The sequence below is a fragment of the Pelophylax lessonae genome (assembly GCF_965119305.1).
Source record: "Pelophylax lessonae genome assembly, chromosome: 10".
NCBI lineage: Eukaryota > Metazoa > Chordata > Amphibia > Anura > Ranidae > Pelophylax > Pelophylax lessonae.
In genome coordinates this window covers 38,284,064-38,303,881 of record NC_138777.1, presented here as the reverse complement: position 1 = coordinate 38,303,881, position 19,818 = coordinate 38,284,064, and the positions used below count along the sequence as shown (strand labels likewise).

General features: G+C 44.5%; 1 protein-coding gene across 4 annotated transcripts in view; it reads right to left on the bottom strand.

Moving 5' to 3' along the window:
• Positions 1-19,818, bottom strand: part of SHANK2 (SH3 and multiple ankyrin repeat domains 2) — a 976,209-nt gene that overhangs the window by 14,345 nt on the left and 942,046 nt on the right. For all 4 annotated transcript variants that reach the window (XM_082271109.1, XM_082271110.1, XM_082271111.1 and 1 more), the window contains one exon: positions 15,625-18,019. In XM_082271109.1, coding sequence (XP_082127235.1) covers positions 15,625-18,019 — 2,395 coding nt within the window. The remainder of the gene's footprint in view (positions 1-15,624; positions 18,020-19,818) is intronic.

Below are 19,818 nucleotides of genomic sequence, written 5' to 3'. Positions count from 1 at the left end.
TCCTCAGCCCACCAAATCACAGTCCTCTGGCTCCTCCAATTTTTATCAGCCCCCTCTATATCACTGTCCTCAGAACATACATTCCTTAGCTACTTTTGAGGCTTTGACATAAGTGTTCTCACCCCCTGTTACTTCACCTCCTCCCTCATGGTCCTACCTTACACAGACCGTAGCTCAGAGGGAGGCACAGAATGTTTGGATGGAGGATTGCAAGATAGTAATTGGTTGCTGAGACCGCCCTTCATCCTAGCAGCCAATCACCTGCTTGCTAACTTCGTGCAGCTCCAAAGTTAGCAAGCTGCCTGTCCTAGAACTGTCCTGCCTCCCACTGTCGGCTCTGTGAGAATTACAGAGCAACGGCAGAGGAAATAAAAAGCTAAATGGCGGTACCTCAGCGGTTTGAATGGGAATGTGACGCGGTCTGCATTTGGCTTGCGGTCCGCATTTGGCTTGCGGTCCGCCATTTAGTAATGTCTGATATAAAGCTTCACTGTGTCCTCCAATGAATGCAGAGAGAATAATTTTAAGATAAGTACAAAAAAAAGTAACTTTTGAAAAATAAATTTTGCACCCAGTGTCCATGGAAAGTTGATAATGATATACAGTTGTGCTCATAAGTTTACACACCCTGGGGAAATGTATGATTTCTTGGCCATTTTTCAGAGAATATGAATGATAACACAAAAACTTTTCTTTTACTCTTGGTTAGTGTTTGGCTGAAGCCATGTATTATCAATCAACTGTGTTTATTTTTTTTAAATCATAATGACAACAGAAACTACCCAAATGACTCTGATCAAAAGTTTACACACCCCTGTTCTTAATACCGTGTATTGCCCTCTTTAACATCAATGACAGCTTGAAGTCTTTTGTGGTATTTGTGGTCTCTTTACCTTCTCAGATGGTAAAGCTGCCCATTCTTTCTGGCAAAAAGCCTCCAGTTCCTGTAAATTCTTGGGCTGTCTTGCAGGAACGGCACGTTTGAGATCTCCCCAGAGTGGCTCAATGATAATGAGGTCAGGAGACTGAAATGGCCACTCCGGAACCTTCACTTTATTCTACTGTAGCCAGTGACAGGTTGATTTGGCTATGTGTTTAGGATCATTGTCATGTTGGAATGTCCAAGTACGTCCCATGCGCAGCTTCCGGGCTGATAATTGCAAATTTTCCTCCAGCATTTTTTGATAACATACTGCATTCATCTTGCCATCAATTCTGACAAGATTTCCAGTGCCTTTGTAGCTCACACATCCCCAAAACATCAGTGATCCACCTCCGTGTGCATTCATCATAGGCCTTGTTGACTCCTCTCCAAATGTATCATTTATGGTTGTGGCCAAAAAGCTCAATTTTGGTCTCATCACTTCAAATGACTTTGTGCCAGAAGGTTTGAGGCTTTTCTTTTGGCGTATTGTAAGCGGGAAATTTTGTCGCATTTGTGTAGTAATGGCTTTCTTCAGGTGCCTCCTTATTGTGCATCTTGAAACAGCCACACCACGTTTTTAGAGAGTCCTGTATTTCACCTGAAGTTATTTGTGGGTTTTTCTTTGCATCCCGAACAATTTTCCTGGCAATTGTGGCTGACATTTTTAGTTGGTCTACCTGACCGTGGTTTGGTTGCAACAGAACCCCTCATTTTCCATTTCTTGATTAGAGTTTGAACACTGCTGATTGGCATGCTCAATTCCTTGGATATCTTTTTTATATCCTTTTCCTGTTTTATACAGTTCAACTACCTTTTCCCGCAGATCCTTTGACGATTCTTTTGCTTTCCCCATGACTCAGAATCCAGAAACGTCAGTGCAACTCTGGATGAAAGATGCAAGGGTCTGTCAGGAGTCAAGAAACTCATTGACCTTTTATACACACACACTAATTAAGGGCAAACAGATCACAGGTAAGGATGGTTATATTTAATAGCCATTTAAACCCCTTTGTGTCAACTTGTGTGCATGGTATTAGGCCAAAATCACCACGGTGTGTAAACTTTTGATCATTTGGGTAGTTTCTGTTGTCATTAGGATTTAAAAAGGGTAAACACAGTTGATTGATAATAAATGGCTTCAGCCAAACACTAACCATGAATGAAATGTTATCATTCATATTCTTGGAAAAATGGCCAAGAAATCATAAATTCTGCCAGGGTATGTAAACTTATGAGCACAACTGTAATAATCCAAATAGAAAAGGAGTCTGTAAATGCATGAAAACATCTTTTTTGCTAACTAGTATTGAGTTGTCCTCAGTCACCAGGACAAATAGTGAGGGCGGGTACACTTTAAAAATTGTGATAAGGACTTGGACAAACTATTTTTTTTAAATATTAAACCAGTGTCTTTTAACCTTTTTTTAGTCAAGGCAAACTTTAAAATTCTGCACAGTCCCAAGGCACCCCTTTCTAAAATGTATAAATCTGAACTATTCCTTTTACATCGCAGCAGCATCCACACACATAAGACACCCAACACTAGAAGTGATATATTCTTTCAAAGCAAATGCACTTTTGAACACTGCTAATAAGTAGTATTTCAGCATTTCTTCTTCCTCTCTCTCCCCCATGCAGCTAATGTGACCCCACTGCTGACAGAGGGGAGGGAGGTCAAACAAGGATGCTCTGCAGGTACCCAATATCCTCCTTATCAATTAATTACATCAGCAGTTGTTCGGTACGCTGGCGGCTGGCCTGCACAGTGCCCAGGGTTGTAATGTTGCAGAATGAAAACCTGCGGCTTTGTGTAACAAAGAAGTGTGTTTGATGATCCACCCGCTGGCTTGTACACAATTTTGGGGCAATTTTTAGGCATTTTGCCAAGGCACCTCTGAAGAACCCAGAAGGCATCCATTTAGCTGCGTTACAGTTTCCCCAACCCCTGTCCCTTGTTCTGAAATTATAAAGGTTCTGGCTTTAAAAAAAACTAAAACTAGTAAGTTTTGAAAGGAGTTTGTAAGCTATAAAAATGCTCTAAAAACTTGGCTATTCTGCATTTATCAGTGTTTTTGGGACATAAGCTTTTGTGGGAGTATAATTTTGCTAAAAAAAACGCTACAGCTGAAAAACACTACTGCAAAAATGCTGAAAAACTCCTACAGCTTTCTACTGGCGTTTGGATAACGCCCAGTGTGCATGAGGCCTTAGAGTGTTTTTACAGATGCAAAACTCCTCACAAAACCCACTAGTTCTGCATGGGAGTTTACTGACTGCAGAAGAAAATGTCTGAAGCCAAAAACAGCATCTATAAAATTGTCCAGTCTGCATGAGGCCCTAAAGTGATTGTAAAGATTATTTTTTTTAAAAAAATAACAAACATTTTATACTTACCTGCTCTGTGTAAGGGTTTTGCACAGAGCAGAGCCGATCCTCCTCTTCTGGGGTGCCCCGATGCTGCTTCTTGCTCCTCCTCTTCATTGGGTGCCCCAACGGAGAGCCGCTTTCCAGTGGGGTATCCGTGTGGGTGCGCTCCCGAGTCCTGCTGTGTCCATTGACACAGGCAGCAGGACTCAGCCCCGCCCCCGAATCCCGTGTCACTGAATTTGGTTGACAGCAGCGGGAGCCTTTTTGCACCTGGTTCCTCATTTCTAAATGACAGTACACATTTTTTTTCTTTAAGCTATTAAATTAAACATTTATACTGCCATGGGGATGACAAACACCCAAGGTATCACTGTCTCCTCTAGCAAAGGAAAGGTTGCACAAAGTTTAATATAAATTATTTGAAGTGTAAATTCTCAGTTGTGGGAAGTGTGGCATCCCTGGAGAAGGCTGACTGCCGCAGTACAAATGCGCTTTTTGAAGCTTTTCATTCAGCTGGATTTTTTAAGGCGATTTGTGAATTTACATTTCAAAACTTTCTCAACTTGAAAAACCCCTGCTAAGAAATCTTGCTTTATGTGAGGGCTAGCGGCAGCGACAGTCAGCCTGCAGGTGACATCACATCCACTGATTAATAAGTTTACTTTCTACTCTTCCACGCTTTCCTACTCAGGCCTGCTCTGGACTTTCACCTGTCAGCACTTAAAGTGATGCTGTCACCAAAGGAATAAACAAATTGCAAAAGAACAGTAGAGAGAGCAAATATTGGAGGCATGGGCAGACAATCCTTAACCACTTTCCTACCAGGCATTTAAACCCCCTTCCTGCCCAGGCCAATTCTCAGATTTTTTTCAGCGCTGTTGCACTTTGAATGACAATTGCACAATCATTCAACACTGTATGTACCCAAATTAAATTTTTATCATTCTTTTTTTCAAACAAATAGAGCTTTCTTTTGGTGGTATTTAATCACTGCTGAGGTTTTTATTTTTTGCTGAACAAACAAAAAAAGACCAAAAATTTTGAAAAAAAAAATTGTAAAATTTTTGTAAAAGTGGGCACAGATAACCAGGCAGCAACCTTGCAAACCTGAGAAACATATGCCAGAAAGCACGGAAGGCACTAAGCTAGTGGGGTGTGCCATAACGGGTGATGTGTACCATCGGAGCCCTCTGTGTACCATCAGAGCCCTCCGTGTACCATCAGAGCCCTCCGTGTACCATCAGAGCCCTCCGTGTACCATCAGAGCCCTCCGTGTACCACCAGAGCCCTCCGTTTACCACCAGAGCCCTCCGTTTACCACCAGAGCCCTTTGTTTACCACCAGAGCCCTTTGTTTACCACCAGAGCCCTTTGTTTACCACCAGAGCCCTCTGTGTACCACCAGAGTCCTCCTTAACTATCAGAGCCCCCTGTTTACCATCAGAGTCCCCCCCTCCCTGTTTACCATCAAAGTCCTCCTTTACCTTTAGAGTCCCCCCCCATTTACCATCAGAGTCCTCCTTTACCATTAGAGCCTCTTATTTACCACCAGAGCCTCTTATTTACCATCAGAGTCTTCCTTTACCATTAAAGCCCCCTGTTTATCATCAGAGTCCTCCATTACCATCAGAGCCCCCTGTTTCCCATCAGAGTCCTCCTTTACCATCAGAGCCCCCCGTTTACCATCAGAGTCCTTCTTTACCATCAGAGCGTCTTTTTACCAACAAAGTCCTCCTTTACTATTAGAGCTCCATGTTTACCATCAGAGATCTCCTTTACCATCAGACTCCCCAGACTTACCATCAGAGCCCTTCCAGTGCTGGAACAAGGATGGTTCTACTTACAAGCTGAGATGAGGAGAGCATTGCAGTGGAGCAGAATAGTCTGTGCTGGGATTCTGGGCACATATACATATGTCATATACTAAGCACGGCAGGAGATTGAAAATACCCCTGGAATGCTACACTGACTCTGACTGGGAACCTGCCACCAATGTTGTCAACCTACACGACAATCAAAATGTATTGGTACAGACAAGTTTTTACTGGCATTTCCAAAAGTTACAAAATTTCAGCATTTAAAGCGGAGTTCCACCCTGGTTATACATTTTTTTACAAAAATACCCCCGGGACAGTCAGGGCTAGCACATTCCACAATGGCTAGCCTCTGATCTGTCCCGGGTTGCACTTACCTTTCAGGAGATATACTTACCTTGAAATTGTCTTCTCCAGCGCTGCCATCTCAGGTGTGGGCAGCTTGAAGCCAGCACGATCCTCTTCCGCGTCCTCTTCGGTCCTCTTCCTCCTTCTTCGGTCCCACGATGCACTGCACCGGCCCCGACGTCACTTCCGGGTCGCGCGCGTCATCCCTCCACAGCTTCTGGGCATGCCCAGAAGCTGTTTAGAAGGGGATGACGCGCGCGCCCCGGAACTGACGTCGGGGCCGGTGCAGGCGCAATGATTCCTGGGAGCTATGACGTTCAGCTCCCAGGAATCATTGCAAAAGCCAGGAAGTGACGAATCGCCGTGGCCGCCGAGGGGAGGAAGAAGGAAGTAAGGTGAGTATATTTTCTCTAAAAGGTAAGTGAAAAAAAAAAAAAAATTGCGATTATCCATTTGTTTTTCAGGTGACCGGGAGCGAGAAGATGGAGGTAAGTATAAATTTCGGGTGGAACTCCGCTTTAAGTGGGATTTCAGTATTTAGGTGGGGATTTCAGTATTTAGGTGGAGATTTCAGTATTTAGGCTACAAACAAGTACAATGTGCAGTTGTCAATGTGATGTAAGGTGGCTATGAAGGCAAAAAAAATATTTCTTATTTTTGTAGCACCCTCCTAGATGTGTGCTAGGTAGGGAGTGTATTTGCTCTGCCTGCTTATCAGGAGAGTGGCAGGTAAAACCTAGTTGCTCTCTCTGCTTATCAGGGGAGCCTGATCGATAGTTAGGCCTGCTCATTGTGCTCAGTGTGTATTCATCTGGTCTGAGGGAGTGTCCCCACTGTATCCAAAAGGGAGGCCTGTTGGACAGTGGAGGAAACCTGGCCAATGATACACAGGCTTTTGCAACCGCCCCAGTGGGTTGGCACCTGGAGAGGTGCATCATTGGATAGGGTATAAAGGCCAGAGAGCACATGAGGCAGGGGGTCTTTGGGCGGGAAGCCAGGTCCCAGGAGGAGGGTGATGGCTGTCTCTCCTCCTGTTTGCTGAGGATGGTGGTCACAGGCAGTCGGCCTTGTGGACCAGGAGTGTGGTGCTATATCCGGAGGTCCAGGAAAGCTAACTGGTGGAGTAGACAGCAGAGCAACTCTGGAAAAACAGTGTCTGTGAGTAAAGGGAAGCTTGCCAAGGGCTCTGCCGAGGAAGGGGACCACTCCAGTGGATAGAGTCAGTGGACAGGTGTCAACACACACAGGCAGTGAAAGTAAGGGGGTGCCAAGTTAGAACCCTGAAGAGAATGTTCTAAACAGGAACTTTTTACATTATCTTCACTTTAGTGACAAGGTGAAGCAGCGGCCTTGCCGCACACTACAGCTAGTTTTGTCCTCAAGATTGTGCACAGTTCATAGTTGGAGTAGCCCACTCTTTCCTTCTCCTATCCCAGTTCTAAATAAAAACACAAAACCCAACATCCCCTGGATTGATTATTGACTGAGCCAAGGACTTTCAATGTGGTTTGTCTGCTACCAATTGCTAAGGGTAACCCAGGGGAATCCAGAAAGTGTAATTCTCAGCAGTCTTATTTGGGGACAGTGCTACATTTTTCTTTCAATATAGTAAGTAGCTCAGGGACAGGACTCAGGAGGGCAAAACATTAGAATGGGCGGCGCACTCACAGGAAACTGACACTCACAGTGACAATGACAGCAGTTTGCAGCAGCACAGATGATGATGATGGTCCTAGACTGAAGGGACAGTATTCTGTCCCTTCAGTCTACTCAAGTCCAAAGAGCACTGACAGTCCCATTCCTGGCTTGCCTTGCTCCCACACCTGGGTGTCCCTTACGGCAAGTGGGTGAGAGATACCCATCTGCCAGCAGATCTGCTAATGTGGAATTGCTTATATCTTTAATTTGTACATATGTGAGTGGCATATTCAATAACATTTGTAAACGTAATTGTGCTATGTGACATCATTTTACCCTTACAGGAGCAATATTTGGAATATCGGCAATATTGGCCAGTTCCGGGGCCGATACAGATATATCGGCAAAAGTCAATATATGTGATCCAGCACTTCTGTCTGCAGAGGCGCGTGCGCCTTCGGCCAACCACTTCTGTTGTGATTAATCACAGCAGAAGCCGATCTGCAGGTGACGGGCACTGGATGTCTGCCGGCACCTGCCGATCTTCGGTGAAACACACAAAAGGGAGATCAGCTTATGTAAACAAGGCAGATCTCTGTTCTGATAGAGGGGAGTGATGGGTTTTGTGCCCTTGCAAAGCAGGGAAATAATCCACCACTTCCCCTAGTAAAAACACCTAACACAATACACAAAAACACAGGCTAGGCACACAGTAAACCTTTAATCACCCTAGATGCCTAACCCCTTCCCAGCCAGTGTCCTTAGTACAGTGACAGTGTATATTTTTAGCACTGATCACTGTATTATTGTCACTGGTTCCCACAAAGTGTCAGTTAGTACCCGATTGTCCACTGCACTATCACAGTCCCGCTATAAGTTGCTGATCGCTGCCATTACTAGTATAACAAATAAATAAATAAATTCCACAAATAGATCCCATAGTTTATAGACACTATGATGTTTGCGTAAACCAATCAATATATGCTTATTGGGATTTTTTTCACCAAAAATATATGGCAGAATACATATTGGTCAATTGATAAGGAAATTTGATTTTTTTCAATTGTTTTATTGGATATGTTTTGAAGCAGAAAGTAAAAAATACTGCTTTTTATTTTTTTTTCAATTTGTCGGTCTTTTTTTGTTTGTAGCACAAAAAAAAAAAAAAAATGCAGAGGTGATCAAATACCACCAAAAGAAAGCTTGATTTTCGGGAAAAAAATACAAATTTTATTTGGGTACAGTGCCGCATGACCGCACAATTGTCAGTTAAAAAACTGCAGTGCTGTATCGCAAAAAATGGCCCGGTCATGAAGGTAGGTAAATCTTCTGGAGGTAAAGTGGTTAATAGTCACAAATGATATAAATCCACTGTGTGTACCAAATGCCTTTACAATCCCAGCTATTATCAGATAAACCTAGTGGTGACAATATCAACATTTTGCACATAACCTGTGCATACTGCAGAGCTGTGGGAGGACCCAACAGCTCCGACCCACTTACAGGCTACCTGCAGAAAATTAAAGGAGGCAAATTATAAGACCAGTCACCCTGCACAAGGAGAGAACAACAGTGACTGGTCTTTATTACAGGAAATTCCTGCACAGAGGCAAATTTTTCCACAAGACTACTGCAAAGATCTGGAAGAAATCCACACCAAGATTTTAAGTGTTACTAAACACACAACAGTAAAATCGGTCTGTATATGCAGTAAAGCATCCTCTTCTTCCACTGACTCCAGAACATGTCCTGATAAGACAGAGCCTTTGGAGTCAGTCTGCACATGCTCAGTTTGGTGTGTATTGCTAGAGTGCAAGGCAACTTCCTTAGGATGCTAAGGCTTGGGACACAGGGAGGGCAACACAATGTCTTCATTCAGATGAAAGTCAGAGACGACCTTTGGAAAGAAGGACGGACCTGGACGCAGAACCACCTTATCCTTGTGAACCGCCAGATAAGGTGAACGACAAGACAACCCTGCCAGTTCAGACACCCTGCGTGCCGAAGTAACGGCCACCAAAAAGGCCACCTTCTGAGACAACGTAAGCAGGGGAATTTCCCGAATATTTTCAAAGGGAGGCTTCTGGAGAACGGACAACACTAAATTGAAGTCCCATGGCGGCAATGGAGACCACACTGGAGAAACTAAGTGTCCCACGCCCTGGAGAAAAGTACGCACCAAGGAGTGTGTGGCCAACGGGCGTTGAAAGAAAACCGCCAAGGCCGAGACCTGGCCCTTGATGGTATTCGAGGCTAGGCGCTGCACAACCCCTCATTGGAGGAAAGCCAAGATCCGAGCCACCGAAAAGGAACAAGGGTGAACCCGGAGGGAGTCACACCATGCAATGTACATCTTCCACGTATGATGGTAAATCTTCCTAGAAGTAGATTTTCACTTTTAACAGTGTAGGAATCACCGAGGCAGACAACACTCTGTCCTTCAGCACCTGGCTTTCAACAGGCAAGCAGTAAAAGCCAGCAACTGTAAAGCAGGATGGAAGATTGGCCCTTGGGACAGCAGATCTTCCCTGAAAGGAAGTCTCCAAGGTGCATCGGTGACCAGCCCTACCAGATCGGAGTACCAAGCCTGGCGAGGCCAGTCTGGAGCCACTAGGAAGACCGGAATTATTTTTGCCTCGATCCCGCGTAGTAGTCTCAGCAGAAGCTGGAGAGGAGGAAAGGCATAAATCAGACGATACTGACTCCAAGGAGCCACTAAAGCATCTGTAGCGACGGCTAGAGGATACCGAGACCGTGCCACAAACCTCTGAACCTTCCTGTTGAGGCGAGAGGCCTGAGGAAGAAGAGTACGATTTTCCCCTGTGAGGCCCTTGATGATGTCATCCAAAGAAGCTCCAAACAGGTGATTCCCCCACGAATGGAAGATCAGACAAGACCTTCTTAGAGGCCTGGTCCGCAGACCAACATTTTAGTCAGATAATGCGCCGCAGGACCACTGCCGAGACAGACAGTCTATAAAGCAGGGGAGCGGCATCACAGACAAACTGTAGCCCTTGGACCAACTGATCCGCCAGCTCCACCAAGTCAGGTGGGAGCTGCTTCTCCAGGTCCCAATGTAAAAGCTTAGCCCAGTCGGTGAGAGTTTGCGACACCAGGGCAATAGTAATTACCGGCCTGATCGCCGAACCAGCCACAGTCACATATGGCAGGCCAGAGCCTCCGCCTTCTTATTAGCTGGACCTGTAAAGGCCAGGGACTCCTCAACCGGAATGAAGGTAGCTTAATTTGACCTGGAAACTGGTGAGTCCACTACAGATGGAACCGTCCACCTGTAACGCAGTTAATCCTCATAAGGATACCGCAAGCAAAATCGCTGCATTTTAGACAACCCCACTGTTTTGTAAAAATGTTGTCAAGGTAAGCAGAAAGAGAAACACACTTGCTGCTTTGGAGTGCCTGTGGGTGCCAAAAAGAACCGGTGCCTCCGACACGGCATCGGCCCCAACCTCCATTTTTGACGTTTCACGCACTGACACAAATAGTGCATCCACCAGCACTTATTTAACCACCTTAACGGTATCCCCGAGCGTGACTCGGGGTTGATTTTTCAGGCTATTATCGGTATCCCCGAGTCACGCTCGGGGTAGATGAGCAGAGCCTTCAGCACTGTCCCTTACCTTCTCCTGGCGATCCAGCGATGATCTCCCATTGCTGTGATCGCCAGCCGAGATCCCCTTCGCTCGTCCGTCGGTGTGATGACTTCCTGGTTCCGTTCCCTGCAGCAGCAATGCTGCATGGGAGCAGAACCGGGAGGGAAATTCAAACGTTGCACCAAACACAAACACATAACATTCATATTTCAACATTAATTTATATATATATATATATATATATATATATATATAACGTCAAGGAAGGAACGTCAGAGTCTGCACGGAAGAACGTGGCGCCGATGCGCCGCGACCACGCCGATAGGTCAGGGCGGGGGAGAAGGGGGGGGGGGGGGGAAATGGAAGGAGAGTCATTTACTCTATATGTTCCCGTAGAGTCCAATTGTGCCTGCTCCTGATGAAGTGAAATGTTTTTCACGATACGCGTCGAGCTGAAGAGGCCATGTACACTCAATATCATCTTAGCATGCATCCAATTATCATGTTGTACAAACTTTATGCTTGTTGGTCTACCTTTGTCATTTTTTATTATGATTCTACCATATTATTTAGCTGTATACTGTTTATGCTCCCCTTTAACTTATTGTACCTAGGCTAACTGCCATTTTACATGTCAATAAACACATGATGTTTGATCATATGCCTTTTTATGCTTACCTACAAATGTATATGTACTACCATTAGAACATCATGTGTCAAGTTGTCAACTGGCCACACCTCATACAAAGTCCCACCCTTTTATTTCTGAGCATTCTATTGTTGAACACTATGTGTTCATTATGTTCATTTCATGTTAATGCATAGATAAATAAATCAATGGTTCTCATTTGTTATATTGTCTAAGTATCTGAAAAAGAGAATGGTGTGCTGCCCATGGGTTCGACTGTGTAGTGTAGTATTAGGGACTGAAAGGAAGAATCCAACTGCTAAGATTAACAATCTATTATTGCTGTGGACACTTTCATAAAAGAGGTCTTTCATAAAAGAGCTCCACCTAAAAAGGGAAGTGCCGCTTTTAGTATTCCTCTCCCCCTCCTATGCCACATTTAGCAAGTCATTTTTATTTTTGGGGGAGGGGGGGGAGCCGGTATATAGTTTTGACAGGTACCCGCTCCCTGTTTCGGTTGGACCGCCTAGGCCAGGGGTGTCAAACTCAATTTCATCGCGGGCCACATCAGCATTATGGTCACCCTCAGAGGGCCGATTCTATCTGTAGCCCACCACTATAAGAAGTCAAGAGCTCCCACCCTCCCTTACATCACAGTTCATCCCCTTTACCATGTGCTGCTGCTGGGAAAAAGCTGGAGACAGAGCTGGGAAGCAGCATCTGCAGGGTCTGGAGGAGGGGTGGAGTCAGCTGCCGGAGTGGGCTGAATGCTGAGACCAGTGGGGGGGGGAGCTGCTGCTGCACAGAGATGTGCAGGATCTGTAGGAGGAGTTGTGTCCTCCCCTCTCTGCTGCCAGCTGCTGAGTTATGGGGAGGGGGGGGGAGGTGGCCCTCTCTACAGCTGCAGGGGGAAGCGCATTATCTGGCAGAAGAGTTCTCTCCTCTCTGCTGCCGTCTGCTGAGACAAGGTGGGGACAGAGATGAGGGAGATGCAGCACCTGCAGGAGAGGTGCAAGGGCCACATTAAATGGCCTGGAGGGCCATGTTTGGCCCACGGGCCTTGTGTTTGACACCTGTGGCCTAAGCAATCCGACTGAAAGTTCTCCTCTCCCCCTCCCTCTCTGCAATCTTCAGCGACACGTCGCAGGTGCCAGAAGACTGCCTGACCATTAGGGGGGCGCAGCGTGACTCGTACATGTGAAGTGCACACCTGGCTGTGAAGCCACAAGCTGTCACATCTGGGTGCCCACAGTTGCAATGCCGGCGCTGGGGAGGGGGAGAGAACCGGTTTGGGCAGTCACATCGCTGGATCGTGGGACAGGTGAATGTGTGTTTATTAGAAGTCAGCAGATATACTTTTGTAGCTGCAGACTTTAATTAAACACAAAAAAGAGTGGAACGCTGCTTTAAGGAGTCAGGCTACCCAAACATATACTGGAAAGAAAGCTGGTAGGTGGAATGAACATCAGCTATTTATAACTCTTCAGCTGGTGACATAGCTGCACATTCTAAGCATGCTCATCCAGTAGAGCATTTATAAGTGGGTGTTATTCTGCCTGCTTGACTTTTCATGTATTTTACATTTCAAGAAAAATGGCACAAAGAGCGAGACTTCTCCCAGATGAAAAAGTGGAGAAGGTTGGAATCAGAAAATGTTTACTATAAGGCACTCTTGGGCCTGTACCCAGGGCAGGAGAACAATAAGGATCCACAGCAAAATTCAATTCATTTGGCTATATTTACACATTTGTGTGTGAGTCAAAATGTTACTAAACCCACAACAGTAAAATCAGTCTGTATATGCAGTAAAGCATGCTTATTACACTCACTGTGGGACCCAAGGGGTTAATTCTCTGCATTGTATAAAAAGGCTGTTTAATCCGGTCTTCTCTGATCCTCCCCTAAAAGTGCCCAAACCATCTCCTGATAGAACTGAGCCTTAGGGGCAATCTGCACATGCTCAGTTTGGTGTGTATTGCTAGAGTTTTTTTTTTTTTTTTGGGAGAGTGCATGTGATCAGCACAGGACCAATCCACACTGTCCAGACAGAGGGTCAGGGGTCCTGCAGCCTCCTAGGTCAGTCAGGGGAGAATGAAAACTCCTCCTACAAGCTTAGACCAGTGCTCTGCTGGACACTGATAAAAGTCACAATACTGCTCTCTAACTGCTGATGAGAAAAGGTATTTAGCAGTTTATATTTACTAAAACTATTGCATTTCCATGCTCTGTGTACTGTGGGAGACCAGATATAGTGAATGCAGGCTCCTGGGTTTAGTAACATTATCACATATTGCATTAAGAAAACTTCTTCACATTAACTGGATCCCTAACCATTTCCCATTCTTAGGTTGTTTATATTTATAAATGGCCTAAGGTTGAAGTGGTTATACTGGAATCATTGGTTGAGGCTACAACCATGATCCCCGAATCTTTTTTTTAATTTTTAGCGGATGATTACCTACATGGTAAAAGTGATCCAAGCAGCTATAGAGCTGCTGGGTCACTTTTATAGGTGGCAAAAAGGGACCATCCTCCTCATTGCTGCCAACTGGAGGGGAAAACCAAGTAAGGATCTGCCTGGCATCATCCACTTCCTGGGACACAGTGAAAGGAACTGATGTTGTCCCTCCCACTGTGTGACATCAGAAAATGGAACTGATGAGGATTTAATCTCTTCCAGTTTCAGTCTGATGTACATAAGATGTTACAGTTATCTTGGTTTGACCAGATGCTTTGGAGGCCAGAAGATAGGTCTGGGTTCTAACAGATCCCCTCAAAAAGAGGACCTGTATTGGTCCATGCTATCACTAGGAAAGAACAAAAAAGTAATAAAGTTGCTAAAAAAAAAAATTAAAGGTACAATGTGAGAAAAAAAAAAAAATTATTGAAATAATAAAATTATATAATCATATTATATTATCACAAGCAAATGTGAACGCGCAAGTAGGTCCTGCACACATATGTAAACAGCTGGTAACGTGTAAAGGCTTATAAGAGTCGCCTATGGAGATTTTTAGGTACTGTAGTTTAGCGCTGCAAAAATGCTGACTTTACATGGAGGAGAGGAATATCATAATTGGCTTGAAATAGAACTGGTTAAAGAGGGAGTAAACTTCCAACTTGGTTTTTCCTATAGGTAAGCCAGGCTTGCCTATAGGTAGTTCAAATATCTACTAAATATGCACCGTTTAGGAGATATTTACTGTACATGCAGCCAGTTACGTCACTGGCGTATGCGCTCTGAAGGAACGGCCGCCCATGCCATTTCTTCAGAGCAGTGTGCCGGGACTGGCGGCTCCCGGGCGCATGTGCGGGAGTGACATCATTGCAGCCCGGGTCAGTTATAGAGCCAGAAACCCAGAAGGAAGACTGGGTATGGATGGACGCCGTCTCCCGCGATGACATTGCATCGCTGGAACGCTTCATTTTCAGGTAAGTTTAACATAATGCATACTAGCACATTATACCTTTGCCTTGCAGGTAAGGGAAAAAAAGTGCTGTGGTTTACAATGCTTTAACATGCTTCTACAAAAATATAAACTATGCATTGTGTTTCGCAAAAAGTACAAATGTAATATTTTTGCAAAACATAATGCTTTCACCTCTGTGTGCTCCACTTGTTTATACTGCATATGTTCATTAAAATTCCATTTCACAATGAATAGCAACTCACCAAAGTGCACCTATATGGCCAGCTGTAGTGAGATGCCGTAACACAGGTTACACCACATGCACTTGCAAAGATGAGGATCCAGACTATTTTCTTTATCAATCTGGTGAATTGTGTAAGCTTTTTAGGTATCATAAAGAATAACCTGCCTCATAAAAGGCATTTTAGTTTTCATTTTTATAATTTGGTACATATTAAATGTTTCCACATAATTGTGTATAAAAAGGTGGAGCCTGTATGAAAGGGTGGCGGCATGCACGTGTGCCTAACAAGTTACATTCAGATTGTACAGCCTCTGCACATTCTCCTTTTGGATTTTTTTTTTTAAATCTGTAATCCGAGAACCTACTTTAAAAACATTCAACAGAGTTCAGTCAGGAAAGTCCTTGTATTACATAGCTGATGGAGGATATAAAAAAAAAAAAAGGGATGAGGTGTAATGTTAGTTTAACACATAATGAATACTAAATATGGTCTTGGATAAAGGCCGGAATACTGCCGGGGAGATCGCTCTGTTACAGTCCCACAGAACAATAATGTTCAGAATTCAATTGAAATATAAACCTTTGGATGGACTGAACCTTTAAAAAGCTCTGAAAATAAAATAAAACAAGTATGCATTACCTTATACCGAAACTTGCAGTTTTCATCCCAGTGGGTGAATCTAATCCTTCTCCCGGTTTTGAGGCCTTTTCCCGGTTCATCTGTTGCAATATTGAATTTAATTCACTAATAACATTGGCTTTGGGACTGGGCATGACTATGTTTTTCATCCCTGGGGAGTCGCCCCATAGTTTTGAGGTCCTTTGTTGCCCAGGTTTGAACATAGCAGGCTGCAAACCTAATGGGGGTGGTGGAGGTGGAGCAGGAGGAGGGATAGCAAAAGTGTCCATGTTTTCTTCCAGGACAGCGTCCTTGTAAAGTGCATTGCTCTTGTTGATTATGGGTTTGACTTTTGGCTTTGGAGGTACTGGGGGCTTGTCCACTAGAAACGCTTGCCCATCTGCATAGACTGTACATGTGTCCAAGTTTTCACCACCCTCTGAAGATAAGGTAGATATGCTGGAGACAGTGGAAATCGTACTTGTCGTCTCTAAGTGGTGGTCACTGCCACTACGACTGTCCACCTCTTCTATCCCAGAGTCTGTGACATTGTCAAAGCTTTCAGGGTGTTGCATGTATGAGGTGGGCAGACAGTTGGTTAGGGCCCCTGGCTTTTTACTTTCTAAAGAAATAGAGGCAACACCACGACTAAATGAACCAGGAGGCAGGGTGCCATGCTTTCTCTGCATCAACAAGTCTGCCAGGGTGGCTGGTGGAATTGCAGAGACATCCTCTGGGATATCAAAACTGTTGGCAAATTCAAGAGGAGGAGGCAGCGGTTCAGTAAAAATAAAGTCCTCATCCACATCTATTGAGGCAAATGGTGGAGGAGGGATACGGAAGGGTAGGATGACGGGCTCATCCACAGAGCAAACAGCTACAATGGCTTTGTTAGGGGGTGCAGGGGTACCAGAGTCACTTGTTTTGGGTAACACATTTTCTACAATCTCATTAGGTTCTGATGCTGGAGCACTAGGAGTTTCTAGGGATGTATCTTTCTCTACATCTTCATTTTCACTAAGAACATCCTCTGCTTTGGTGGTGTCTACTGTATGAACCATGAGCAACCCAGCAGTTTTCTGTTGTGAGGTGTCCATGATGTTGATCAACATATTTTTTTTCTCCTCGTGACGTTTCTCCTCCTTTGCTGTGTCAGATTCATGTTTATTCTCAGTCTCTTGTCTTTTTAAGACGCCACGCTGATTAGGCCTACCTGAACTGACAGCTGTCCCAGAGAATGAGCTTTCTGAATTGGGCCGTAGTTTGGTATCAATGAAGAGTGGCTTGTTAAGGTCAGACTTATCTTGCTCTGTGGGGTTTGGGGTGGGCTGGATTTTCTCTTTCATGGCTCTGTCTCTAGCCGCTAATGCGAGCGCCAGAGGAGAGTTGGGGTCTAGTAATTTCCCTGTCACCGGATGCATATAATTTCCAGAAATGCTAATCCCTTTACCAGTGTTGTTTTCATGTCCTTTCCCCTTCAGTGACCGTATGTTGTTCATGTCTCCATTGTTACCAAAAGCATTTGAAGTTCCACTTGTTAAAATGAGAGAGGTTGGACCCGTGAAATGCTTAAAGCTCTCCTCGTTACAGAACATTCCCTCATCAATTGACTTGGAGTGCCGTAACCTTGGACTAGGCGTGGGGCCAACACTTTCATCACCAAGATCTGTAGACAGGAAAGCAGGGGAGTTCCGTCTGGCCTCCAACCTTTTCTCCCTGTCCCTCACTGCTCCTGCAATGGCTGCAGCAAATGGACTGTTCACGTTAAGGTTGTCATCGGGCCTTAATTGTCCCTGCTGTTCTGAGTTTTGGAGGTCTGTTTCCATGCTGCTTCCCTGACTGCTCTTCCCACTACTGCTAGTTGAAGGCTCCTTAATGATAATGGTTGGGATAGGAATGGAACAAGTCTTTTCGGGGCTATCCTCCACGTTAGATTGTTTTACCAGCATTCCCTTTCTTCTGGCAGGTTTAGCTGGCACATAAACAGCCTTGTTTCCCAACTTGCCTACTTCAGAGTATGGGTTCTCTGGCATCTGGGCTCTCTTATTTACAAAATTTTGCTGGGATGACATTTTTGAATTATAGATGTCCTCGGAGTCCAATGAGAAGCGGTCAGTTTCACGTCTATAATACATGCCCTTGTCTCTCATTATTGTGCCTACATTATCTGACCGCACAGCTGGAGAAGGGGACTTTGTTCCTGCATTCTGGTTGAATGTTGGTTTAATGGTTCCATATCCCCGAGGAGTTGGAGACTTGGGCGAGTTGAATGGTGATGGAGATGAAGGAGGAGGTGGAGATGGAGGCAATGTTGCTGGAGGGGGTGGAATATCTTCTGAGGCATCTGGCATGGATAAACTTCTAGTAAACTTTAGCATCGGAGGAGCCAAAAATTGTCTCTCTTCCTCTGTTATACCTGTAGGATACAAATTCATTACAATTATTATTAATAAGTAAAAGTTACAGAGTAAAATTAATTTGTCATGACAGAAATGCAGGTGCTGCAATTGCTGACTTGTTTTTAAAGGTGTTCCAGGCTGTCATCCTTCCTTTGTTGCTTGGCAAATCGCTGACTGGGAACAAGTATGAATGTATCAAGTGTCTCAAAAATTTACTGACTGCATACTTGTTCTGCAGCAGTGGCTCTCTGGCAACATACTTGTTCAGGTCAGTAGTTTTTAGGATAATGTTGCAAGTATCAAGATGACAACTCCAAGGCTTGAGCCTATAAAAACAAGTTAGCAATGGCAACTTGCATTTCCCTTGTTATGTTCTATTTTAGAGCTTAACAATGGTGCCAATTAAAAACTGAATTGCATCAAATATTAGGTGCTGTTGAACCAATTATAAAAAAAAAACAAAAAAAAAAAACATATGAGGGCTCCCATTCCCGGTTGCCTCTTGAAAATTCTGATGGCCAGGCTGTGTCTGGCTTCAATACTTGAAAGTCAGAGTTCCTTATCTTTAATCTTGTTCTAGGTAAGGAATTTAACCACTTAAGCCCCGGAGGATTTGGCTGCTAAAAGACCAGGGGGTATTTTGGGATTCGGCACTGCGTGACTTTAACGGACAATTGCGCGGTCGTGCGACGCTGTACCTAAACGAATTTGACGTCCTTTTTTTCCCACAAACAGAGCTTTCTTTTGGTGGTATTTGATCACCTGTGCGATTTTTTGATCACGCGCTATAAACAAAAAAAGAGCGTCAATTTTGCAAAAATAACAATATTTTTCACATTTTTTTATATGAAATTCCCCCCCAGAAAAAAAGTAAAAATCAAAATTTTTTAACATTTTCAGCCAATTTGTTTTATGCTACATATGTTTGGTAGAAAAAAATCGCAAAAAGCGTATTTTGATTGGTTTGCGCAAAAGTTATCGCGTTTACTAACAAAGGGAAAGATTTTTGTCATTTTTGTTGTTTTTTTTTTTTTAACGCGTAATGGCGGCGATGTGCTATTTTTTTTGCGGTACTGCGACATTGGGGCGGACAGATCGGACCCTTGACTAACATTTTTGACACTTTTGGGGTTACCAGTGACATTTCTACAGTAATCAGTGCTATATATATGCACTGTTACTGTAAAATTACACTGGCAGTGAAGGAGTTAACTTTATTTGAGAGGGAGGGGCTGTGTGTGTCCCTAGGGGCGTGATTCTAACTATGATTGGCTGTGGCTTGAGCTGTAGGAACACTGATCAACGGTCCTACATAGTAGAACCGTATGATCAGTGTTTCTACACAGGGGAGAATGACAGGCGGCTTGTTTACACAAGCTGCCTGCCTTTCTCCCTCTCCCCCGACGATCGCAGAGTGAGCGGCGGACATCGGGTCCGCCGGTCACACGCACGGGGGGGTCCGTGACCGCGCGGGAGCACACCGCCGGCACGCTCGCTCCCCAGAGCCTCACAGGCTAGTGACGTATATATACGTCACTTTGCCTGTGAGGGGCTGCGGCGGTCGGCAAGCGGTTAAAGTATTAAATCCAGAGCATTGCATTCTCAGAAGGAGAAAGCAGCATTCAACACTTTTTGCTTATGACAGGTTCCCTTTAACCTTTTGCTGGCAGTCACCCCATCTGTAACACACTTATTTCAATGTACTACAAATGTGGCATCAGTCAACCAGGGTCCAGAGCAATTTAAAATGCTTTTAAGGTTTACACTTTAGCCACTTAACAGCTTTGCTAGAACAGTGTAAATGACTCATTTAAAG